Below are 23,621 nucleotides of genomic sequence, written 5' to 3' on the forward strand. Positions count from 1 at the left end.
CGCTATTCCTATCGGAAGCGAGCTCGTCCGCTTGGGTTGCGGACACTTTCTAGGACGCTGCTGCAGGCGATTTTTCGCTATACGGCTCCTACCGGATCCTTTATAGGATACCAGTGCGTATAGCCTTAGTATGGCGGGAACATATCAGATGCAAACCAACCTCTTCGTGCAAACTATGGAAACTTCAATCTGGGCCATCGGATCAGCTCCAAAATGAGATCTTTTTACTATACAGAGGGAGTATGTTTTCATAGGGGTGTGAGTGTGCGTGCGTTGTGAATGTCTGAGTTGTTCCGTGTAATCTAAAAAAAACTTACACGGTGACAGGTAATCTCAAAAAAAAAAAAACTTACACGGTGATAGGCAAGGTGGCAATCTAGCATTCGGGAGTAGCAGCAAATAGTAGCAGAGGCTCCTGTAGGCTTTGAAATCTTCAAGCGATATATAGATTTTCATATAAACGCTCAATTCTGAATGGCCATGGTTTCTGGTCATTGGTCAACAACGCTTGTTTTCATCTCATGAATGGGCACTTGCTGGCTGCTGCGTTACATCCTCGATAGCTTAGTTTTGTAAGCACTAGCGGACAGTGCTGGTGCGATCAAGCTACGCCTAGACTCCGGTGGATAGATGCGAAGAAAGATATTGCATTGCATATGGGTTCTAATGGCTGTTCGGTTCAATCTAGATGCTCTTATATCAAACCAATTCCAGTTTCTGTGGACGAGTGCACGGCACGTGTGCAGTGTACTCTTATCTAGAATAAAAAGGACACACGTGTGTGGACAAATCGCAGCGTGCAAACTCCTTTTAAGCGGGGATCGCCCGCCACGGTCTGCACACGGCACTGCAACTGCACACCACATTCGCTGAGCGAGGTAGGCGCCACCTAGCAGACATACCTGGGTTCGCTAGCAGCAAGGCTGCTGCCTGCTGGCCGCGATCGATTCCACGCCCGACCATCAGGTCTGTCATGATCTGCGTATGGCATGTCTTGCTTGTTCAATACAGTAGTACCCTACTTGTTCCCCGTTCGTTTCTTTTCTCCTGTTTCTGTGCTGATGATGTGTTTGCACTGGACGTCTCGCAGGTATTGAGATCGTCTCGTTAAATTGTGCAAGGGCCGAGGCGCTGCTTGAGCGCAGGTAGCGTGTGAATGAAGTGTGGCGATTCACATGCATAATCACATTCGCAATGCTTCTATCGCTTGCCCTCCTGTTGCTGTGCCAAGGAACCGGCCACCTCTACGGCCACGGCCACAGCAGCCGTGACATGCTCGCGCTACTCGATTTCAAGAAGGCCATCTCCGGCAATAAGCCGAACAGAGCCTTGAGCTCCTGGAACACGAGCACCCCTTTCTTCCAGTGGAAGGGAGTCCTATGCTCGACGGAGCACCCAGGGCGTGTCGTCAAGCTACACCTTCACCACCAAGGCCTGTCGGGGCCTATTTCCCCGTACCTCGGAAACCTGACGCTGCTCAGGGAACTGAACCTCTCCCGCAACAACTTGTCTGGCCGGTTGCCTCCTCTCAACCGTCTTCACGCCTTGGAGGTCATTGATCTGGCAGAAAACTCGCTGCGTGGCACAATCCCGGGTAAGCTTAATCCCGGGTACGCTCGCAAACTGTTCCAACCTGCGAAGGCTAAACCTTGCCGGGAATCTTCTAGCTGGCGAGGTTCCTCGAGAGCTGGGTCTCCTCGCCAACCTAGTGCTTAGGGCATATACAACGCCCATAAATGAGTCGTCTTTACCTGGTTAATTACGATTATCGAGGTAAATGAGTCGTCTTTACCTGGTTAATTACGATTATCGAGGCTCTTAACTCCGGTTTTTTCCGCAACGACCCCGTGCCGTCGTCTCGCGAGACGACGGCAGCGGCCCGTGTCCCGAGCCAATGCAGACGGCTCGCTCCGCGTTGTAGGCAGCCGATGTGAGAAGGCGACGGCAGCTTCGATCCCATGCTCCGGCCGCGAAACAAAGGTTGAGGCAAGGATAAAGAAAGCGGAGACCGGCGGCATCTCTGTCCCTCTCGCACACCACTCTGTTTCACAGGCTCAGCACTGTCGCGCTGCGCACACCCTGCTAGCTCTGTACGCCAGAGCATCCCAAGGCACAGCACTGGGAGAGGAGGAGGACGACGGAGAAGCTGGGCCATGATCTCTTTTACCATTCGGCCCTTGCAATTTAGTAATACAATCACCGTAGAAGATAATTATCTCATATAAGTCTTTTTTGCAAGCAAAATGTCATGGAATAAAGTAAGACATTGTATAACAATCCTTCTAATTTACTTGTATTCTCTCCATCGGCCCGAACTGTGTATTATGTTTAAGAAACAACAAGATGGTATACAAAGATCAATTACATACTTAATCACCATATTTTATGTGCCCGTACATAAATTAAATAGCTAACAGACACACTAATAGACACCCCATTGTATAAGTTGTATATTTTGTTGTCTGTATACGGTGTTCGAAACACTCACAGACAGCAACTGTCGACACCATTGTACATGCCCTTAAAGGGAACAATTTCAGAGGAGCCATCCCCACAACCATCAGCAACATCACTGGTCTAAAACTGATAGTCCTGTCCTACAATCAGCTCAGGGGGAGCATCCCCAATGAGCTAGGGACGAAGCTACCGGGCTTGTTGGGATTGTACCTTACCTTTAACAACCTACGAGGCCATGTACCACCGTCCCTCTTCAACCGTTCCTCCCTTCATGCGCTAACCGCGTATGGCAACATGCTAGCGGGAGTGCTGCCACCAAACATTGGCAATGCCCTACCGAATCTTGAAGAACTTCTCTTTGGTGGCAACATGTTCGGAGGCCACATCCCAGCTTCGCTGGGCAATGCTTCGAAGCTAACGTGGATAGATTTCATGGACAACAGTTTCGCTGGTGTAATTGGCGAATGGATTGGAAAGTTGACTAACCTAGAATATATATATATATATGTATATATATATATGTATATATATATATGTATATATATATATATATATATGTATATATATATATGTATATATATATATATATATATATATATATGTATATATATATATATATATATATATATATATATATATATATATATATATATATATATATCTTGAAGGCAACAGCTTCAGCGGCCCAATCCCCTACTCTATTAGCAATCTAAGCCAGTTGAAAGTATTGGAGTTGTCATCTAACAATTTCTCTGGTACAATTGGAGAAGGGATTGGATAGCTGACGAAACTAGATTACTTGAAACTCGAAGAGAACAACTTCATCGACCACTGCCATCCTCTATTAGCAATCTTGTACTCAAATGCAGTCACTATCTCTAGCCAACGACAACTTTCGTGGTATCTTGCCTTAGCAAACAACTACTTCCGAGGTATCATACCGTAAGTCTTTTACAGGTTGAGTCCCTTTGGGATGTTACTCTGCCGGGACCTCCGATCCATTGCCCATCGATGAAGGTCAAGTCGACAGTTCTTACTGCCCTTCTTTGGAACTTGTGGAAATGTCGCAATGCTCTGGTCATCATCTAAACAAATGTCGCAATGCTCTGGTATTCTCTCATATTCAAGAATCCAATGAGGAGGTTTTCCGCCGTTGCGCGTCTGATTTGCGCTGTTGGGAAGGCAAACTTCGTTCTCCTGATGATAAAGTTTGTTTAGAGGACTGGAGTGTTTTTCTTCCTTTTAATCCCATGTATGTAATTTGTTTTTTTTTTTGCTCTTCCCGTCCCTTGGGCGGCCAGAACTCTCTTGTACCTCTGCTTGGTTAATATATGGTTCGGGCTGGTCCAATGGGCCCGCCGTAGTTCGCCTAAAAAAAATCATACTGTAAGTCCAAACCTACAATTTTTACACATGGAATAAAGTTTCTGCCAACCTTTTCCTGATGGGACGTTAATACATTATACATCTTAGTATCATATTATCTTGGTCTATGATGAAGCGGTCCCTTTCTTTTTCCTTCTTTTGAGCGTAGCACATGTTTTTTTTTTGCGAAGGGGAATTATATCCCGGTTTGTTACAGAACACCCCCTGGAAGGCGCAGTACGAGGTTGGTTCCCAGATCCAGGCCGCCCTCGACCGCGCCTTACAGCTCCATAAGACGAGGGATTTCCAAATCAGCAATGTAAGTGCCCTTCCCCAGAACTCGTCTGTTTCCGCTCACATTTATATATCTTCCGCTCACACCCTCGGCTGAAGGAAATCTCGCGCGACAAGAGCGCCGAGCTGGCCCAGCAGTACTCCAAGGTGCAATGGCTCGAGCAGTAGAACACCAATTTGATCGCGTGGCTGGGCGAGGCCAACACCTTGGTGTCCGATCTGGGGGCACAAGATCGTGCGCGGAAGGAGGAGCTGGCCCGAGCCATCGAGGAGCGCGACGCCCAGAGGGCCGCGGGGGAGCAGAAGGCCCAAGAGGTCGAGCTGCTCAATGCTGCACTGCGGCAGAAGGATGAGGCTCTCGAAGCGAGGGCGGCTCAGTGCGAGCAGCTGCAGAAGACTCTCGAAGCGCAGGCCGTCTCCCTTACGGAGAAGGATGCCCTCATTGAGATGCAGGGAAACGCCATCCTTACCAACGAGATTACCCTCACCGCTGCGAACGCGGAGCTAGAAGAGGGGAGAAAATGTATCGCGGGTAAGTACCACGGTTAAGCTTAGTGTACTTGATTTTGCCGAGACTTATCTTTTGCTTCTGCTCAGAGCTGCGGAAGAAGGTGTCGGAGGAGACCGCGGCGAAGGAGGCCCTCCAGGCCGCGTACGCGTCCGCGCAGAGGGACTACGATGACTTGGAGGAAGCCGCCATAGCCGCGTGCCAGGGTGCCGAGGGTGAAGGCGGCCAGTCGGGCAGCTCGCTGGTCAGTTGCCTGAGATCTTAGGGTGACCGGGTGACTGAGCGGCTCAAGGGCGCCCTCCGCCCTGGCGTCCAGATGACCCTCGGCGTTGTCTCGACACACTACGTCGTCGACTTCGAGCACTTGGCCATGGGCTACATCGTCCATGACGGCGATGATGATGCCAAGGTCGAGGCTATGGAGCAGGCTGACGCAGGTGCTGAGGGCGCTGCCACCACCTTGGCCGGGCTCTTCGAGGGCGACCTCTTCCCCGACGCCGCGGATGATGGAGACGGGGGCGAGCGCGGCGAGGGGGCTGGCGGCAACCTGTAGATGGCCTGGGCCTTGAAGCCCAAGTAGATAAGTTAGGATTTTGTCTTCTGTGTAGCGAACAAAAGTACAATCTTGACAATATGGCCGCTTGAGGCCTTTGTGTATATTCGTGTGTTGTTTTCTCCTACTTATTTCTTCGTGCTCTCGCGTGCTCGCGTGTGACTTAGATAAACTTCGGCAAGGATGATCGTGTTCATAAACTACTTAGGCGCAGGGAGGTGAGGGGGGATGCCGTATCTCGGAGGCGTAGGCAGTCCCTCGGCTCGGCCGATCCCACGCCCGAGTCGTTTATGCCTTGCGTCCATTTTTCTAAGTGTTCGAGAGACTTCGATGCGAAAATTTTTCGGAAAAAACGTGACATTTTGGGGGTTCCCCCCATTGTAGCCCCCGAGGAAGGCTCGGTTTTGCCGAGGGCAAAGCCGAGGCTCACTCAGTGTCGTGCGCGCGTGTTCGAGCCCCCGAGGGTTCGGGCGACTCCCGAGGAATTTAAAGGTAAAGCGTACTTCTTTATTTCCCCGAGAAATTTAAGATACAAGTACAAAGCATGTACAAACGACTTGGAATTTCAAGGATAGAAGCGACATAGCTGCTGGATGTTCCAAGCGTTGGTGAAGACTTCGCCTTTTTCGTTAGCTAGCTTGTAGGTGCCGGGCTTTAGGCCTTCCGTGATGATGTACGGGCCTTCCCATGGTGGCGTGAGCTTGTGGCGCCCTCGGCTGTCTTGTCGCAGTCTCAACACGAGGTTTCTCTTGCTGAGGTCACGACGTCGAACCCTCTACGCCTGGTATCATCGTAGAGACTGCTGGAAGCGCGCCGAGTGTAGAAGCGCCACATCTCGAGCCTCGTCCACCTGGTCCAGCGAGTCCTCACGGGCCTGCTGGTTTTGGTGCTCTTGGTAGGCTTTGAGCCTCGAGGATCCGTACTCCAGGTCGGTGGGGAGGATGGCCTTGGTGCCATAGACCAGGAAGAACGGGCTGAAACCCGTGGCTCGACTCGGGGTTGTTCTTAGGCTCCAGATGGCCGAGGGCAGCTCCGTGAGCCACCTTCGGCCAAACTTGTTCAGTTTGTTGAAGATTTTTGGTTAGAGGCCTTGTAGGATCATGCCATTGGCACGCTCCACTTGGCCATTCGTCTGTGGGTACGCCACGGACGACCAGTCCACACGTATGTGGAAGTCATCGCAGAACCTTAAGAACTTCTTGCCTGTGAACTGGGTGCCGTTGTCTTTAATGATTGAATTTGGAACCCCAAACCTGTAGACTATATTGGTGAAAAACTGCACGGCTTGCTCGGATTTGATCTTGGCGATGGGTCGAGCCTCGATCCGCTTGGAGAACTTGTCCACCGCCACCAGCAAGTGGGTGAAGCCCCCGGGTGCTCTCTACAGCAGTCCGACGAGATCCAGTCCCCACACGGCAAAGGGCCATGTGATGGGGGTGGTCTGCAGAGCATGAGCCGGGAGGTGCGTCTGACGGGCGTAGAACTGGTAGCCTTCGCATGTTCGCACGATCTCTGTGGCATCGGCGACCGCGGTTGGCCAGTAGAAACCCTATCGGAACGCGTTGCCCACGAGGGTACGTGGCGCCGCATGATGGTCACATACTCCGGCGTGGATGTCTCGAAGCAGCTCCCTACCCTCAGGGATAGGGATGCATCGTTGCAGGACCCCCGAGGGGCTGCGCTTGTAGAGCTCTCTGTCAATCACGACGAAAGACTTGGCTCTCCTTTCGACGCGCCGCGCTTGAGCACGATCCTCTGGTAGCACCCCTCGGTTGATCCAGTCGAGGTACTGGTCGCGCCAGTCTTGCGAAAGTGGAGCCTCGTCAATCTGCATTGCCTCACCCTCGTCCTCCGAGGATGCTTCGGTTTCTGTTTCCATGGGCTCGACCTCGTCTGCCGAGGGGTTACCGTCAGAGGGCTCGGCAGCCGAGGGGCCCGGTTCCTCTGGATCCTTGAAATTGACTGAGGGTTTGGCGATGTCGCGAACAAAGATGTTCGGGGGAACGGTGGTCCGCCCCGATGCGATCTTAGCTAGTTCGTCCGCATCCTCGTTGTACTTGCGCGGGACATGGTTGAGTTCCAGGCCGTCGAACCTATCTTCGAGGCGGCGCACTGCGTTGCAGTATGCCTCCATCTTCGGATCGTGACAGCTGGACTCCTTCATCACTTGGTCGATGACAAGCTGTGAGTCACCACGCACGTCGAGGCGTTTGACGCCGAGTTCGATAGCGATGCGGAGGCCACTGAGGAGTGCCTCGTACTCCGCCATGTTATTGGACGCTAGGAAGTGTAAGCGAATCACGTAACGCATGTGCACTCTGAGGGCGAGATGAAAAGGAGGCCAGCACCTGCGCCAGTTTTCATCACTGACCCATCAAAGTACATGGTCCAGCATTCCGCTTAGATTTGCGGTGGGGGCAGCTGGGTGTCGGTCCACTCAGCAACGAAGTCAGCTAGGATTTGGGATTTGACCGCTTTGCGGGGCGCGTACGTGAGGGTTTCTCCCATGAGTTCCACTGACCACTTGGCAATCCTACCCTCGGCTTCCCTATTGCAGACCATCTCTCCCAGGGGGAAAGACGAGACCACGGTGACGGGATGAGCCTCGAAATAGTGGCGCAGCTTGTGCCGAGCCAAGACTATTGCGTATAGCAGTTTTTGGATCGGCGGATACCGCGTCTTGGTCTCGGACAGTACTTCGCTGGTGTAGTACACCGGCTATTGGACGGGCAGAGCATGGCCCTCCTCTTGTCTTTCCACAACAATCACCGCGCTGACCACTTGGGTCGTCACGGCTACGTATAGGTAGAGGGGCTCGCCGTCCGTTGGTGGCGTTAAAAATGGGGGCATGGGTGAGAGACGCCTTCAGCCTGTCGAGGGCTTCTTGAGCCTCGGGGGTCCATGTAAAGCATTCGGTTTTCCTCAGGAGTTGGTACATAGGCAAGCCCTTCTCACCGAGGCGTGAGATGAACCGACTGAGGGCTTCAAGGCAACCCATGACCTTCTGCACCCCCTTCAGGTCTCGGATTGGTCCCATCCGTCTGATGGCCTTGACCTTTTCAAGGTTGGGCTTGATGCCTCGTTGGGAGACAATGAAAGCCAAGAGCATACCTCGAGGCACCCCGAACACGCATTTCTCTGGGTTGAGTTTTACCCCTTTGGCCCTTAGGCAATCGAACGTGATTTTGAGATCGGCTACTAGGTCGCCCGTTTTTTCTGGATTTTACAACAATGTCGTCGACATATGCCTCTACATTCCGCCCGATATGGTCCCCGAACACGTGGAGCATACACCGCTGGTATGTAGCTCCGGCGTTTCTGAGGCCAAAGGGCATCATGACATAGTAGTACATGCCGAAAGGTGTGATAAAAGAAGTCGCGAGCTGGTCGGACTCTTTCATCTTGATTTGGTGGTAACCAGAGTAAGCATCAAGAAAGGACAAAAGTTCGCATCCCGCAGTCGAATCAATGATTTGATCAATACGCAGCAAAGGAAAGGGAACCTTTGGACATGATTTATTTAAACTAGTGTAATCTATACACACCATCCAGCTTCCGTTCTTTTTCTTGAATAATACAGGATTAGCTAGCCACTCGAGATGGAATACCTCCTTGATGAATCCGGCCACCAGAAGTTTCTGCAGCTCCTCGCCGATCGCCCGTCGCTTGAGCTCGTCGAAGCGCCGCAGGCGTAGCTTTATCGGCTTGGAGTTGGGTCGGATGTCAAGGGAGTGCTCGGCGGCCTCCCTCGGTATGCCCGGCATGTCCGAGGGGCTCCACGCGAAGATGTCAGCGTTGGCGCGGAGAAAGTCGACGAGCACCACTTCCTATTTGTTGTCGAGGGTGGCGCTGATTTTCAACACCTTGTCATTGGGTTGGCTCGGGTCGAGGTGCACTACCTTGATACCCTCGGCTGGCTCGAAGCTGCCTGCGTGTCGGTGCGTGGAGTCCATGGCTTCGCTTGCCATCTTGTCGAGGGTGGCTGCGAGGGCCTCGTCGTCCGCCTGAGCTTCAGCGCGCTCGACGCACTCGACGTCGCACTCATAGGCGTGCTCAAACGTCGGGCTAACTATGATGACGCCCTTCGGACCCGGCATCTTCATCTTGAGGTAGGTATAGTTGGGGACCGCCATGAACTTGGCGTAGCATGGTCGTCCCAGTATGGCGTGGTATGCCCCACGGAACCCAACCACCTCGAAGGTGAATACTTCCTTGCGGAAATTTGAAGGCGTGCCGAAGCAGACGGGTAAGTCGATCTGCCCGAGAGGTTGAACTCTCTTTCCCGGCGCGATGCCATGAAACGGCGACACGCTGGGATGCAGCTTGTCCAGGCCGATCCCCATAAGCTCGAGAGTGTGGGCGTACAAGATGTTGAGGCTGCTGTCCCCGTCCATGAGCACCTTAGAGAATTGGGTGTTGCCGATGATGGGGTCGACAACGAGTGGGTACAGACCCAGATTTGGGATGTAGTCCGACCAGTCGAGGTAGGCTGGCATAGCCCTTGTGACAGAGAAGACCTCTCGGCGCTCTCGCTTGCGCTGCCGAGCAGTCATGTTTGTCGTAGGACCGCCGAAGATGAAGAAAACATTCTCCACCGAGGGGTAGCCATCGCCGCCCTTGTCCTCCTCGTCCTTTTCCTTCTTGGCCTCGTCCTTGCGGCCGAGACAGTTGAAGTACTTGCGGAGCATGTCACACTCTTTGAGGGTGTGATTGACCCTGCCCTTTTCATAAGGGCATGGCTTCTTGAGCATGTCGTCGAATAGGCCGCCGCCGCCGCCTCGAGGGGGGCCTCGAGGACCTTTGCCATCGGGGGTGACGATGAGGGCCTCATTGGAGTCCTCCTCTTGCCCCTGACTGCGTTGGTTAGACGGGCCTTTCTTCTTGCCCCGCTTGGGCTTCTTCGAGTTGTTCTTGGAATTGCTACCCTCAGCGGGCGCGTCCACCTTGCGCTTGACTTTGTCGCCGTCGAAGATGGCACCGACCTACTCTTCGCCAGAGGCAAAGTTGGTCACCACGTCGAACAGCTCGTTTGCGCTAGAAGGTGGGTTTCGCCCTAGCTCGCGCACAAGGTCCCTGCACGTTGTGCCCAGATGAAAGGCACTAATGACTTCAGAGTCCTTGACGCTGGGGAGCTTGGTGCATTGCTTGGAGAAGCGATGGATGTAGTCCCGCAGAGGCTCATTGGGTTGTTGTCGGCACCCTCGGAGATCCCAGGAGTTCCCAGGGCGCACATACATGCCCTAGAAGTTTCCCACGAAAATCTTGACCAGATCAGCCCAGTCGTGGATCTGGTTGGCAGGAAGATGTTCGAGCCAGGTGCGTGCAGAGTCTGCGAGATGCAGGGGATAGTTGCGAATGATGACCATGTCATCATTTGCGCCACCCAGCTGGCATGCCAGGTGGTAGTCGTTGAGCCAGAGCCCGGGATCCGTCTCCCCCGAGTACTTGGTGAGTGTGGTGGGATGCCAAAAGAGTGGGGGAAAGGAGCGGCGCGGATTTCCCGGCTGAACACACGGGTGCCCGGAGGCTCCGGTGATGGGCTCCTATCCTCCTTGCGATCATAGCGTCCACCACGTCGAGGGTGGTAGCCGTGAGCGGCACCATCCTCCCTTTTCAGGTTCAGGACATTGCGGGCGTCGCCGTCGTGGGCGTTGCCGCGCGTGTCCCGAAGTCGGTCCTTCACAGGAGTCAGCTTGACACGATTGTGCACCAAGGGTGCCTTTGCCCTATTCGCCGGTGGGGTATGCACCGAGGCTTCATGGTCCTGCTGCGCCACCCCATCAGCTCTTGCCGAGGCCACTGAGTGCAGTCGAGACGCGGAACTCTCGGCCTGCTGTACTGCAGCTTCCTCGAGGAGCGCATGCGCCTCTTTACGCAGGTTGCAGCACTCGGGCGTAGACGGCTCGGGCATTGCGCGGATCTGGAGTGCTGCCGCTGTAATCTTCTGGCTGGCCCTGGGTAACGCCAGGGGGCTTCCTGTGGCAGTACCGCCCTAATTAATCTGGCTCAAGTGCGCTAACCATCATCTTAAAGATAATCCCGGCTAACACGCACTTCAAACGGAGTAATTCGGCAGTGCTGTCGGGTAAAGTCCCGAAGAATCCACCTGAGCGTCACTGCAGCGGAAATAAAACGAGTTCTAAACGACGATACACGATGTCATGATGAAGCCCGTACATGACATCACTCGGCATTGTCATCGTTGGCAGCGGACCTGGAATCGCCGCCGAATATTCACTCCACCCCCTATTTGTGTCCGTCCTTATCCAATCCACCCACCCGTCAGCCCCTCACTAGTCACGCTCCCCTCCCCGCCCCGCCTGCCGTGCGGGAATAAGCGAAGGGAAGATTCGCCCCCGACGCGACGCCCCGACCCCGATTCCATTCCATTCCCCACTCTAGCCTCCGTGTCCTCTCCTCTTCATCTTCCTCTTCCTCCGCCCCCACAACTTTGTTTCACTGCTGAGTCGTATCCCACTCCACTGACCAACCAGGAGGGAGAGTACACGGCCAAGTCAAACTAGCAATCAGGTCCTCAAAAGTATCACCTGAAACAAAATTGAGCCACAAGCAAGGCTGAGTATACTAATACTCAGCAAGGCTTACCCGACTAGGATATAACTAGCCCTCTAACTAGACATGCAAGGCTTTTGGCTTGAGGGGTTTGTCTTTGCCGAAAAGCAATAAAGAGTAAGTCCTTATTTTCCGATTTTAGCTTTCAAGTTCTAGTTTGATTAACCATTCTACATTAGCATCTACCCTAAAGCATACATGGTGAAAAACAATTATTTTTCATCATTCAGTAATATTTCTCATCATCATTGTTCCACTTCTTACTCTATGTGGCAAAAGGGTTAAGCAGTCTCAATATCCGTGAGAGACGGACGATTCGAATCAAATTTGTTAACCTGGCCAGGCAGACCTAAACACACGCATGGGGAATGCAATCACGCACGCGACTTTTCCCCTTTTTCCCCGGGCATGAAACAGGCCCACCGCCCTAGGGTGCCCTGCACCCGTGCGTGACCAAAGACCAGACAGTGGGGAGTATGTTCCACGGCCGGTTCCATCAGGTACTTCAGCTTACCGATTACCATATTCTCGGCATGTGGTTAGTACGTTCAAACGCTTAACCACCACTACCACACACCGCGGCCTTATCCATTTTCACTAAACAGACGGGGTACCACAAGTACAACAACCCTGCCCGTAAATCTTATATTGCAGTGTGTAGTAAGCATTCAACTCCTATGAGCTCGCGAGTGACAGGAAATCACTCGACTTCTACCGAACCATTAGCATAGCCAACTAGCGACCTACACATACTAGTGTTCAAGTATAGGTACCTAGGATCATGCAACTAAGGTTCCAAACAATTCCTGCAACTTAAATGCACAAAAAAATTAGGAATATAAATAGTTGCATAAATTTAAAATAGGTAGGACATGCTCCGGGGCTTGCCTTCCTGAGCGTAACTAGCCTTAGGCTCTTCCGAAACTTGGTTCGGGTCTTCAGTGGCTTCAGTTAGATTCACTTGAGCTTCACGCTGCTCACTCTCGGACTCCGGCACCAACTCGTACGTACCGTCTGGGAGAGTAGTCGAATCTATATGAAATGCATAAGCGTGAGTTACTTTAGTGATAACGATTTATTCAATTCTTCATTATAGAGTTGTAATCCAACGCAACTCAAGATGATTTACAAAATATTCTGTTACATCATTTTGGGCAATCAATTATAGAGTAATAATCGTTATATCTGACTTCACAAAGTAACTAGGGTGGATTTTACCTTTTCTCCCTATGCAGCAAAAGAATGATTTTTCTCATTTATTACTAGGTTAAGCATGTCCTTATCATAATTAAAGTTACACAAAGATTCTGGGTTTGAAATTTTTATGCAAGGTACATATCTGAGTAACTTGCCTACTGTGAAATTTTCAGCCCATTTCATGCAGCCTATTAACCATGAAAAATAAAACAAACAGCTACTGCTAAAAACAAAACTGAATTTTACAGGTCAAACTATGCAAGTAATGGTAATGAAAAATAGAGCAAAGTACAACTGCCATAAAGAAAATTAATTTCCACAGGTAGTTCTAATGAGTTTCAGAGGTCAAAATTTTTCTAGCAAGATACAGCACTAAAATAGCAGCTCTTCTAAAAACATCAGATATTTCTAGGCAGAGGAACTATTTTTCTTAGTTTAGTGCATTTATTCATTGCATAAAACAATTGAGCATGTTCTGCTTGGGTAAAAAGTCCCTACATTTTTCTAGAGCATCCAGGTAACATCTCAGAGGCACTGAAAAAGTTTCATCTTGTGGTTCAAGGTGGAACAACTTGGAAAAACAAAACTATTTATACTAGGCATACATCAAGATTTAAATAAACTGATAGCTAGGAATGTCAACTGTCCACGAAACTTTTACACAAGGTTATACATCTAACATGTACCCCACTGACCAAAAATGGCTAACAACTCATGCTTGTAACTTGAGATCTAATATAAAGTACATTTTCTTTGTATTTTAAATGAAGTAAAAACTATTGAGAAAATGAAAAAGTGCATGTATAAAAAGTTGTAGATCTCTTTGCAAAGATTCCAGAACAGTTGAGTTTGAATTTTTCCGATTTTTCTACGAATTTACATCGATTTTACAAGTTCACTGGAAAAATTAGAAAACACAAACACAGATTCGCAAAGGGGCCCCTGGAACTTTCACAAAACCCCTGGAAATCTAAAACTAATCGCGCCGGGGTCCCTGGCCGGAGGTAGGAGACAGAGGAGGCGGCGGCGGCCCGTTTCCCGGCGAGGGAGCTCGCTGGAGGTGGGGGAGATGGGGGGAAAAGGGAGAGGGGACCGAGAGCTACCCCGTGGTGGGTCGAATCGGGGTCGGGGTGGCTGGTGGAGGGCCGGCCACGGCGAACAGGGAGCGGCGGCGGCGGCTGTAGTGGGCGGCGGCGCTCCGGTGGTCCGGGGCGGAGGCGAGCGGGCCTGGGAGCTTCACGGAGGCGAGTAGAAGCTAACTAGGGGGTCCATTGGAGGCGAGGAAGAGCGGGGAAGGGGGCTCCGTGGTGAGGGGGGTGCTCGGCGGTGGCAATGGCGTGGGCGGCGGCGTTCCAGGGCGCGGGGAGCGGAGTGGGGGCTGGGCTTGGGGTGGAATGGAGAGGGAAGGAGCGGGAACGCGGGGTGGCGAAGCAAAATGGGGAGGAGAGGGCTGCAGAGGGGAGCTCGGCAGGGGAGGAGTTAAGGGCGGGCGGCACTAGCGGCCGTCGGCTCATCGCGTCGCCGTCGTCGCGGAGTGCCAGCACTCTAGCAGGGGCATAGCGAGGGCGGGCGGGCACGTGAATGCGGGCGCGGGGTCAACGACGGGGACGGGAGCGTGGTGGCGTGGCCGGGCGGCGGGGCAGTAAATGGCGCCGCGGCAGGCGCAGCGAGCCCTGGTGGCGAGGGTGCCGTGCGGGCGGGTGGCAGCGAGCGGAGTCCGGGCGCGTAAGCACTCGAGCGGGGGTGGGGAGGTCAGCGGCGCGGCGAGGTAGTGTGGTGGCAGCAGGAGCAGCGAGCTCGCGGCAGTGGCGCAGCGAGCACACGCGCGGCACGCTCAAGTGCCTGCGCGCGCAGAGAGGGGAGGGCCAGCGAGGGAGAGAGAGAGGAGAGAGGGAAAAGGAGTGGAGAGAGAAAATAAAAGTCAGTGGTTTGACTCAGTCCAAACTCAAGATTTTCAATTGAAACTCGAAAAATTTTGAACACGAAAGTTGTTCAAAATTAAATTTCCTACAACTTTCCTTTCAGGCAAAATTCGTTTGAGCGATGATTTGAAAGTTTAGAATTTGAATTCAAGTTTAATGATCCCGCTAGTTTTTCGGGGTTAACTCCAAATTTCATGTTGTAACTTGAAAAACTTTGAACATGAAAGTTGTTTATCTTGTCAAACTCTACAACTTTCGTTTTGGGCAAAAGTTTATTTGAGCAAAGGTGCGAGAGTTGACTTTTTGGTGTATTTAAACGGAACTCGGTTTTTAAGTAATCACCAAAATAGGGTTTACTGTGTCATTTGATGTTAATGGCATGTTTAAATAGTGCTAAACACCGGAGGTGTTACACTTCCTTCGCGGCCTTCCGCCAGGATCCGCTCCCGGGCAACACGTCCTGACTCCCGACCTCCCGTTCAGTGGCCAGTGCATCCTTGCTCGAGCGTGTGGCACAGCTTCTGCGTTTGCCGACGCTCCTCGTCAAGCTTGGCTTCAAGCTCTCGGAGTTGCGACAGCTGTGCCTGCTGCTCTGCCATGTTTGCTGGGGTGGATGGGCCAGGCGCTGCAGTCGGTCCCGCCGCGGCCGTCGCGGCGCGGGCCGCGTCAGCCGCAATGTTGTCATCGTCGCCGGGCTCTCTTATCACAGCGACGAAGCACTCCCGAGTTGGATCGTAGTCCTCCTCGCTGGAGTCGTCGGAACAGGCGAGGCAATAGTCCGCCGCATCCTGAAATGATAAGAAAGCTTCAAGATCACAGATCCCGGAGTAATCCCTCTCCGGGTTCATGCGACCTTACACGGGGATAGACTCTTCGTCTGAGGAGTCAGGGTATGAGCTGTCAGGTGTTGATGCGATGAGGTTGCGGATCGAGAGTAGATGATGCCCAGGAAAATCCTCGTACGTGCTCATGTCGGTGCTGACAGATGACGCGTAGGTCATGGCAGGGGACCGCATCCCGTAAGGGAAGAGCGGTGGCCTTGTCGCGCCTCCTGTCAGCGTCACTGTCGGTGTTGATGGCGAAGGGGCGGTGTCTCCCCCTGTGGCGCCAGTTCGTGGCACGCTCGCCTCGACCCGCGCGGGGGGGGGGGGGCCAGGGGGTGCCACTCTACTCCGTTCGATGTGCACTTGCTGTGCGCGCCGACCTGTGCACCTCTGGTGTCGTGGTGGTGGTGGTGCCGGGACGTCGGAGCTGACTCTGGGTGGGAGGCGCTCCATGAGGTAACCGTTGCCGGTTGCCCGAAACTCGAGGCTCCCGAACCAGATCACATACCCAGCTGGGAACGGATCCGACACGCCCATCGGAAACGGGTTTGGTCTGCCCGCCATCTGGAGATCAACTGGGAAACAGAAAAGAGTTGTCACGCAGCGCCCCCTACCTGGCGCGCCAACTGTCGATGTCCGGACCCGCGGTCTAGCACCAACTAGTGAATATGCTGCGTGTCCCGGTCTCCAGATGGTTGATGCAAGAAGAAACACAATGACACTGGATTTATCCTGGTTCTGGCCGATGAGACCGTACATCCAGCAGAGGAGTGTGCACTGTATTACTTGCACCGAAGTACTCGTAGTAGGGGGTACAAGCTGAGGCGAGAGAGGGAGAGAAGCTCCCAGGTCTCTAGGTGTACTAGGAGTGATTGATGCGAGTGCCAATATCGGTGGAGCGAGTACGTGTGTTCTCGTTGTTCTATCCGTTCCCCCCTCCCCTTTTTATAGGCTCAAGGAGGAAGGGTTACATGCATGGAGGATCAGTGAGGCCGTCTACTTCTCCCCCCTCCCCCCCTCGTGGTCCGGGAGAGAATAGTTGGTCTTCCCTGTCGCCGAGCGCTGTGGGGCATAGCGCAAGTCATGGTCATCGTCCTTACGAATCCTTCCGCCTATGCCCGGAGCGCATCCTTGTCTTGTGGCGCCAGTCAAAGGTGTGGCGATAGCTGTAGAAGTGCGTAGAGCCCCGCGTCAGATGAGGTGGGGCGTCGAGGGTGTTGAAGGCGCCGGCCTTGCTTCGGTCGAGGCTCATACTGTGTTCGAGGGTCATTGCCCATGCCCTCCGAGGGTCCTGCAAGGGAGAAAGGTACAAGGGGTAGGTAGCACAGTGGTGGGAGGTGTCAGGCAAGTCCGCACAGGGCTGTGCAGACCCGCCCTGCGCTGGGAACAGCGGCACAGTAGCGGGCGCAGGCTGATGAGTCGCCGGTCATGTCCGCTGTGTGGCATGGTGGCCGACGCCAGCTGACGCCTCCTGACACCGCCTGATTCCCGCCCCATGCCATGGAGTAGTTGGCGAGTAAATGTGCTCGTCCTGTCGGGTGGTTGGGCCGCCGCTCCAGTCCGCGGAGGGCGGTCTCGAACGAGGCGGAGATTTCTCCTGCGCCGAGGCCCCATAGAGGGCTCGGCTGAGGGAGCCTCGAGTGAGACGGAGTCCGTCCTCGCATCGAGGGGCCCCGACGGGCGACCCTTGAGCGAGTCGGAGATTGCCTTTGCTTCGAGGGTTCTCGGGAGGAAGCCCTCGAGCGAGGCGGAGATTGCTTCCGTGGTCAGCGAGGCCTTTGGGGTCCGTATCGTGGTGCTGGGCCGTGGGCCGAGCGTGACTTGGGCTTAACGTATCTGAAGAGGCTTCGGGCATCCGAGTTTGGGAAGGATCCGGCCCGGGTGCCGAATCCTGTTTTGCGCGTGTTGAGGGTATTTTAGCCCAGAGTTAGGGTGCCCCATAGTTATGGTACCCGACAAATACCGACTTTCGAGAAGCGGTACTAAAATAGTGTGATACCACTTCTTCTGTGGATCAAGAAAATCTTTATCTAGATACTAATACAAGAGACCAACTCTATATGGGAACTCAACATAGTACGACAAAGACTCTTATACTTTTTTGTGGCTACCCTACCATGACACTACTAAGCTACATGGCAACCTTGTCATCTCCTAATTGAGATCTCTTATGCCATGGTATGGCAAGAGGGGAGGGGAGCACCACTATTTATAAGATTCCATGACTCATATGATTTTTTCATATATCCATTTTATACAAACTTTTTACAAAATAGTTAACTTTAAAATTTTCCTCATACTTATCTAACCATACAAATATCTAATCTCTAGAGTATTCCATATTTTCACAGTGGCATAAATCTCTAATTTTCTAGAAGCTTCTCATAATTATGTATTTCTACTTGAACACCATGCATAAATCTATAAGTAATTTTGCATATAAATATGAAATCAAGAAAATTTCATGTACTGAAGTATGTCCTGGGCTTTATTCCCTCGTTACATCGTCGACAAAATACTAGGCTAGTTTTGTAAATGATGAAGTTTAATACTAACTAACAATAAATAAAAACTAATTATATAGTTTAACTGGCTAAATAATCTTTAATTTAGCGGCTATAGTGGAATATAGCCGGCTATTAGTATTTTAGAGGGAAGAGATGGATATCATAGCATTTTTCTCTCCCAAAAGCTATAGCAGACTATAGTGGTGGCTATAGTTGGCTATTTAGAACTTTGTTCTGGAGGAGTTTTGGAGGGGGAAGAAACTTGCAGATGCATAAGAGGCCTAGATCACCTCCACCTGGACATGGGCCTCGGCGCCCGCTTCTGTGCGTCTCAGTTGTACCTGGACGACGCCGAGATCATGCTACAGAAGCTTGAAGCTGCAAAGAAGGCGCTTCATTACTACATGTTCGGCAATATGGATCTTGTCAAGAGGGCCAGTTGTCTCAGGAGCACTTTGGTTGCCTCCGCCCAGCTCCTTCAGGCTATTGTCGATGGTCTGAAGGATGACCTGATGAACCGGGATGCACTCAGATCCCTTGAAAAGGAAAAAAAAACTTGATCGGTGGGGAAAGCCTACCCCACAACTTTCTATTAAGAAGATGTCAGTTTGACCCAACCAGCACCCCCCCCCCCTCCCCCTCCCCTCCTGAAACCCCAGCTCTTTCAGGACTTGGGCCTGGTGACACTATTGCAGCCAGGCCGGGTCTGCATACCCAGCCAACCGTAACCCAGCACTGGGTCGCATAGCCTAAGCACCTCGGGCGCAGCGAGGGCGAGGGGAGGGGGCGTTCCCACAAGCGGGGTAAATCTTCCTAAGGATGGAATCGGATCGGATACGCATGGAATCGGATTCGGATATCATTTTTTACCACATTTTAACTCGTATACGGATACAGATTCGGATGTTGTCGGATACGATGCAAAACGGATGTCTCGAATTCGAATACGGATTCGGATATTTACTTGATTTGGAACATAGTTATACTATTTGTTTGTTTCATTCATTATAAACATATTTCGAAGGTATCGCTAAGTCATTATACAATAAGAATTAAAGTATGTAACCGTTGTAGTTAAGAAAAAGACATCTCATCAAAACATATTTATCCATAAATATTTAAATAGTTAATAATATAAAGATATAAAATGCAAATGAATAAATATTTTAAAGGAAATATCAATAGTTATAAAGAATAAATGGAATAAAGTATATTTATAATTTTATCAATAAGTGGATAACCCAAAGTAAATTAAAATCAATATGATTATCCATATCAAAATATAGTTAATTAAATTGAAATTAATTAAACTTAATCTTTATATATCATTAGTAATATTAAACCTAGTAGCACATGTCATTTATTCATGATCACTCTTAAATAGTTCCACTAAATACATTATTATTAATACTAAAATTAATATATCACTAGTCATTAGTTATATATATAATTTTTTAATAGTTTTCTATGTGCTCATTCTTATTCGAATACCGATGTTGCAGATATTATCGAATACGGATGTGGAATCGGATAGAGAAAAATGAGGAAAAACAGATTCAGATATATCCACTTTAGTACCACATTTCAATCAGATACGGATATTCATATTAGGTGCGGATACGGATACAGATGCAAAAAATTCGGATAACAATTTCCACATTCCCACCCTTAAATCTGCCCCATCGGGTCTCGAACTCCCACCTGTAGGGTGCCGCCGGATGCTTCAGACCACTCAGTCTAAGACTGACTCCAACAACGTAAAGGAAAATGCGACAGGCATTCGCGAGTTTGCATTGCTCACAGTGTTTGCCTCACGCACACAAAAACTCCAGTCTCCAACAGCGCGGAGGCAAAATCCCGTCGCCACCCCATCCCTCTCCTGCAGCTGCCGCCGGCGGTGGGTCGTAGGAGGCACACGGTGTCCGCCCCCTCCCCTCCTCCCGCCGGTGTACGCGGCTGCGCGGCCGACATGGTGGCGGTGCCGCCGCCCCCTCCCCTTCTCCCGCCGATGTCCGCGGGCTGCGTACACCTCGATGAGCCGCCGGCGCGACGCCGTAGAGGAGGAGGCAAGGTCGGCGCCGCCGGTGTGGGATACCGAGGGGCAGAGCAGGCCCGCGAGGCGGCACTGCTCGCGCGCGGAGCTGGCCCGCCCAAGGCCGCGGCGGCGCTGCCCGTGCGCGAAGCTCGCCTGCGGATCACGGCTAGCAGCGCTCCGTGCACGGGACGGCAGCCGAGCGGCGTGCCATGGCCGTCGCGCCGAAGGAGGAGGCGGCCGGCGGCCGAGGGAGCAGCGAAGGGTCCTGCATGGCCGCCGCCTGGCTTGCACGTCGTGCGGGGAAGAGGTAAGCCCCAGGGAAGGAGGAAGGCCCCCGGAGCGGATCCGCCATGGCCGCCGCGAGCTTTGCCATGCCGGCCGCCACGAGCTGCTCCGCCGAGGGAGGGGGCGGCGCGGCCCTGCTCACCATGGCTCGATCTGCCGCCGGCATGAGGCTCGATCTGCCGCCGGCATGAGGGTCCATCTGCTCGCCATGGCCGGATCCGCGCGCCATAGCCGCCGCCGGCCGTATCCGCGCGCCATGGCTGCCGCCGGCCCGCACCCATGGCCATCGTTCCGCGCGCGCTCGAGGCCGTTCCGTGCACGCTCGTTGTCGTCCCGCGCGCGCTCGGCCGCCTTCCTGCGCACGCCTAGGGATGAGGAGGGCGGCTCGGCGGTGGGTGAGGAGAGCTGTGGCTGGGGGCTAGAGAGAAGCGGCGGCAGGCAGGCGAGGCGAGGCGTAGAGGAGAGTCCCGCAGCAAGAATGTGTCGGAGGAGAGAGGGAGCGCATTTTTCCATCGCCTCTCTCCTCCGAGGCAGTTTGCCTCTCCGTTTGCGTTTCTTTGCTGGAGACGGTTCCCCACGCTACAGTAGCCCTGGGTGAGGCAAAAATGGAATTGCCTCTCCCGATGCCTCACCTGTTGGCCTCAGTCTAACATCGTTACGCAGATCCCGGACAAGTTTCTGAGTTTGGCAGTGGGACAAGGTGCGGCCTTCAGCCACGTAAGGAAGGAAGTTGTTCCAAGCCTCATGGAGCTTGTGGACTAACCTGGGGCGTTGCAGGACCTGCCTATGCCTCTGTGCCTCCTGGCGATGCGGAGCACAGCCTTGTCTCCGCCCTCAACCCTCTGGTCAAAAATGCTATGCGGAGTGTGGAGGCTTGCTGGGGCATCAGCATTCAGTATCCAGATGATCCGATGGAGGTCTTCGTGCCGAAGGAAAGGACCACCGGCATCTTCAATTAGTACTACTTGGGCGTGGAACTGCTGTCGTTTTGGATGTCTGTCTTCAGGTCCTATCCCTAAGTCGTCTGGTTGTGCTCATGAAACAATGTTGTAGTCACCTGGTTTAATCGAATGTGATGATTGTTGAACAGTGAATGTCATTTTAAACCTGTTCGTTATGGCTTTGGATATTTCTTATGTGGTATTGCCAGTATTTCTAGAGTGGAAGCACCATTCTTTGGTTGTGCATTTGTTTCTGCATTTTTCTTGTGATGTGATGATGCTCAGTTTTTATGTGAATTGGTTATGCGATTCGTGTATAACGATTTGGTCTGGTATTTTGATTCATCGGTCTGTGGTTGTTTGTAGGGTTATCAGTTTTTTTTTTCAGTAACTTTGGGGTCTCCGATGAAGGGATTGGCACTGCAGGTTAAGATTGGCAAGCAGCTTTGCCTTATCAATCTAGATTTGTTGAAAATCTAATTCATAGATTAAGGAATTTGGAACACCAATCTGGCGGTGTGGCATCCGCGGCGGTTGCAGCAGTTTGTACTCTTTCTGCTGCTTTCTTTGATAGTACGTTATATGTACTGTGGAGCCAGATTATCTTACTGCTCCCATTAATTACAACGGCCCTGGGACGCGTCCGACGATGCCCGAGCGGTGTTGTGACTAGGGCTGGACAAAAAACTCGTGGCTCCATAACTCGCTCGAACTCGCTCATTAGTGGCTCGGCTCGGCTCGTTTGAATTTTGTTGCGAGCTGAGCCGGTGTTCTAGCTCGGTAACCAAACGAGCCAGCTCGAGCCAACTTGCGAGCTGGCTCACGAGCCAGGCGAGCCAAAGCAGCAGCCCAGGCGGCAGGCGCCTAGCCACCAACCCACCACAACAACGGCCCATATAAAAGCCCACAAAGGAACCCTAAGTAAAACTGGACACCGCCCGGCCGCCCTCATCCAACAGTCCAGCACTACCACGAGAGACCCCATCGTCCTCACGCCGCCGCCCCAAACTCCTCCCGCCTGCCATGTCCGTCCTCTACTCCGCCGGCCTTCGCTCCGCCCCCATCCTCGACGCTCACATGCCCCACGGCTCCGCCCTCCGCCCCCGCGGTGGCTCCGGCCGCCGCTGCAGCTCTGCCCTCTGCCACGTGCCGCTGCGGCTCCGCTCTCCGCCCTCCGCCCGCATGGAGGGAGTTGTTGTAGAGGAGGGAGCTCGCCGGTGCAGATCTGAGCAGGGGCGGCGGGCCTCTGCTCCTGGCGGCGGGAGAAGGCAGGGGCGGCTCGAGCGGCGAGGAGAAGGCAGGGGCGGCCCGCCTCCGTCCTCCATGGCTCCGTCGTCCATGGGAGGTGAGAAGGAAGAGGTCGGGGAGTCCGTCGGGGAGCCCGAGCGCGCCTGTATTTTTTTTTGTGCTGTGGCTCGTGAGCTAAACGAGCTGGCTCGAGCTCGTAAACGAGCCGAGCCGAGCCGGCACTCTAGCTCGGTATGTTAACGAGCCGAGCCGAGCCAGCTCGAGCTGCACCGAGCCGAGCCGAGCTGGCTCGATATCCAGCCCTAGTTGTGACTGTAAGCACCTGTGCCCAGCGTACATTCAGGCCTTGTTTAGTTTCCCACATTTGAAGTATTAAATATAAATTAATTACAAAACTAATTATAGAACTGTCTGTAAACTATGGGACTAGTTTATTAAGACTAATTAATCCATCATTAACACATATTTACTGTAGTTTTATTGTAGCAATTTATTATCTAATCATGATCTAATTAGGCTCATTAGATTCATAATTTACAAGCAAACTGTGCAATTAGTTTTTTTTAAAAATTTAATACTTCATGCATGTGCCGCACATATTCGCTGTGATAGTTTTGAAATTTTGAATTTTACATTTAAACCAGACCTTGCTCAAAACCTGGCTCTCCCCACCGTCGACAGTTTCGTCGGCACCGAGCGTCGCCCCGGCCCACGCCTCAACGGCAGCTGCTGAAATTGTCATCGCATAGATGGTTTCTGCTATTGTCTGATGTAAATGTTCTGACCGGATTACTTCCATATGGATTTTCCCAGTCGTCGTTGATTTAGATAGCTATTTGATGTGGCCGCTTTAAGTTCCACAGCAGATGCAAAATACTCCCTCCGCTCCAAATTATAGGTCATTTGACTTTT

The 23,621-nt window shown here is 52.3% G+C and overlaps 1 protein-coding gene and 1 long non-coding RNA gene across 2 annotated transcripts; both read left to right on the plus strand.

Annotated features, from left to right (window-relative positions):
* Positions 1 to 973: 973 nt before the first annotated feature.
* Positions 974 to 3,920, plus strand: LOC120708078 (receptor kinase-like protein Xa21). Its single transcript, XM_039993186.1, has 2 exons — positions 974 to 1,594; positions 3,415 to 3,920. The coding sequence occupies exons 1-2, from the start codon at positions 1,195 to 1,197 to the stop codon at positions 3,417 to 3,419; spliced, it is 405 nt and encodes a 134-aa protein (XP_039849120.1). The 5' UTR covers positions 974 to 1,194; the 3' UTR covers positions 3,420 to 3,920.
* LOC120708085 lies at positions 1,601 to 2,303 on the plus strand. Its single transcript, XR_005689220.1, has 2 exons — positions 1,601 to 1,773; positions 1,815 to 2,303. It is a non-coding gene; the product is annotated as an uncharacterized LOC120708085 (long non-coding RNA).
* Positions 3,921 to 23,621: the final 19,701 nt, after the last annotated feature.

The sequence above is a fragment of the Panicum virgatum genome, chromosome 1K, assembly GCF_016808335.1.
Source record: "Panicum virgatum strain AP13 chromosome 1K, P.virgatum_v5, whole genome shotgun sequence".
Lineage (NCBI taxonomy): Eukaryota > Viridiplantae > Streptophyta > Magnoliopsida > Poales > Poaceae > Panicum > Panicum virgatum.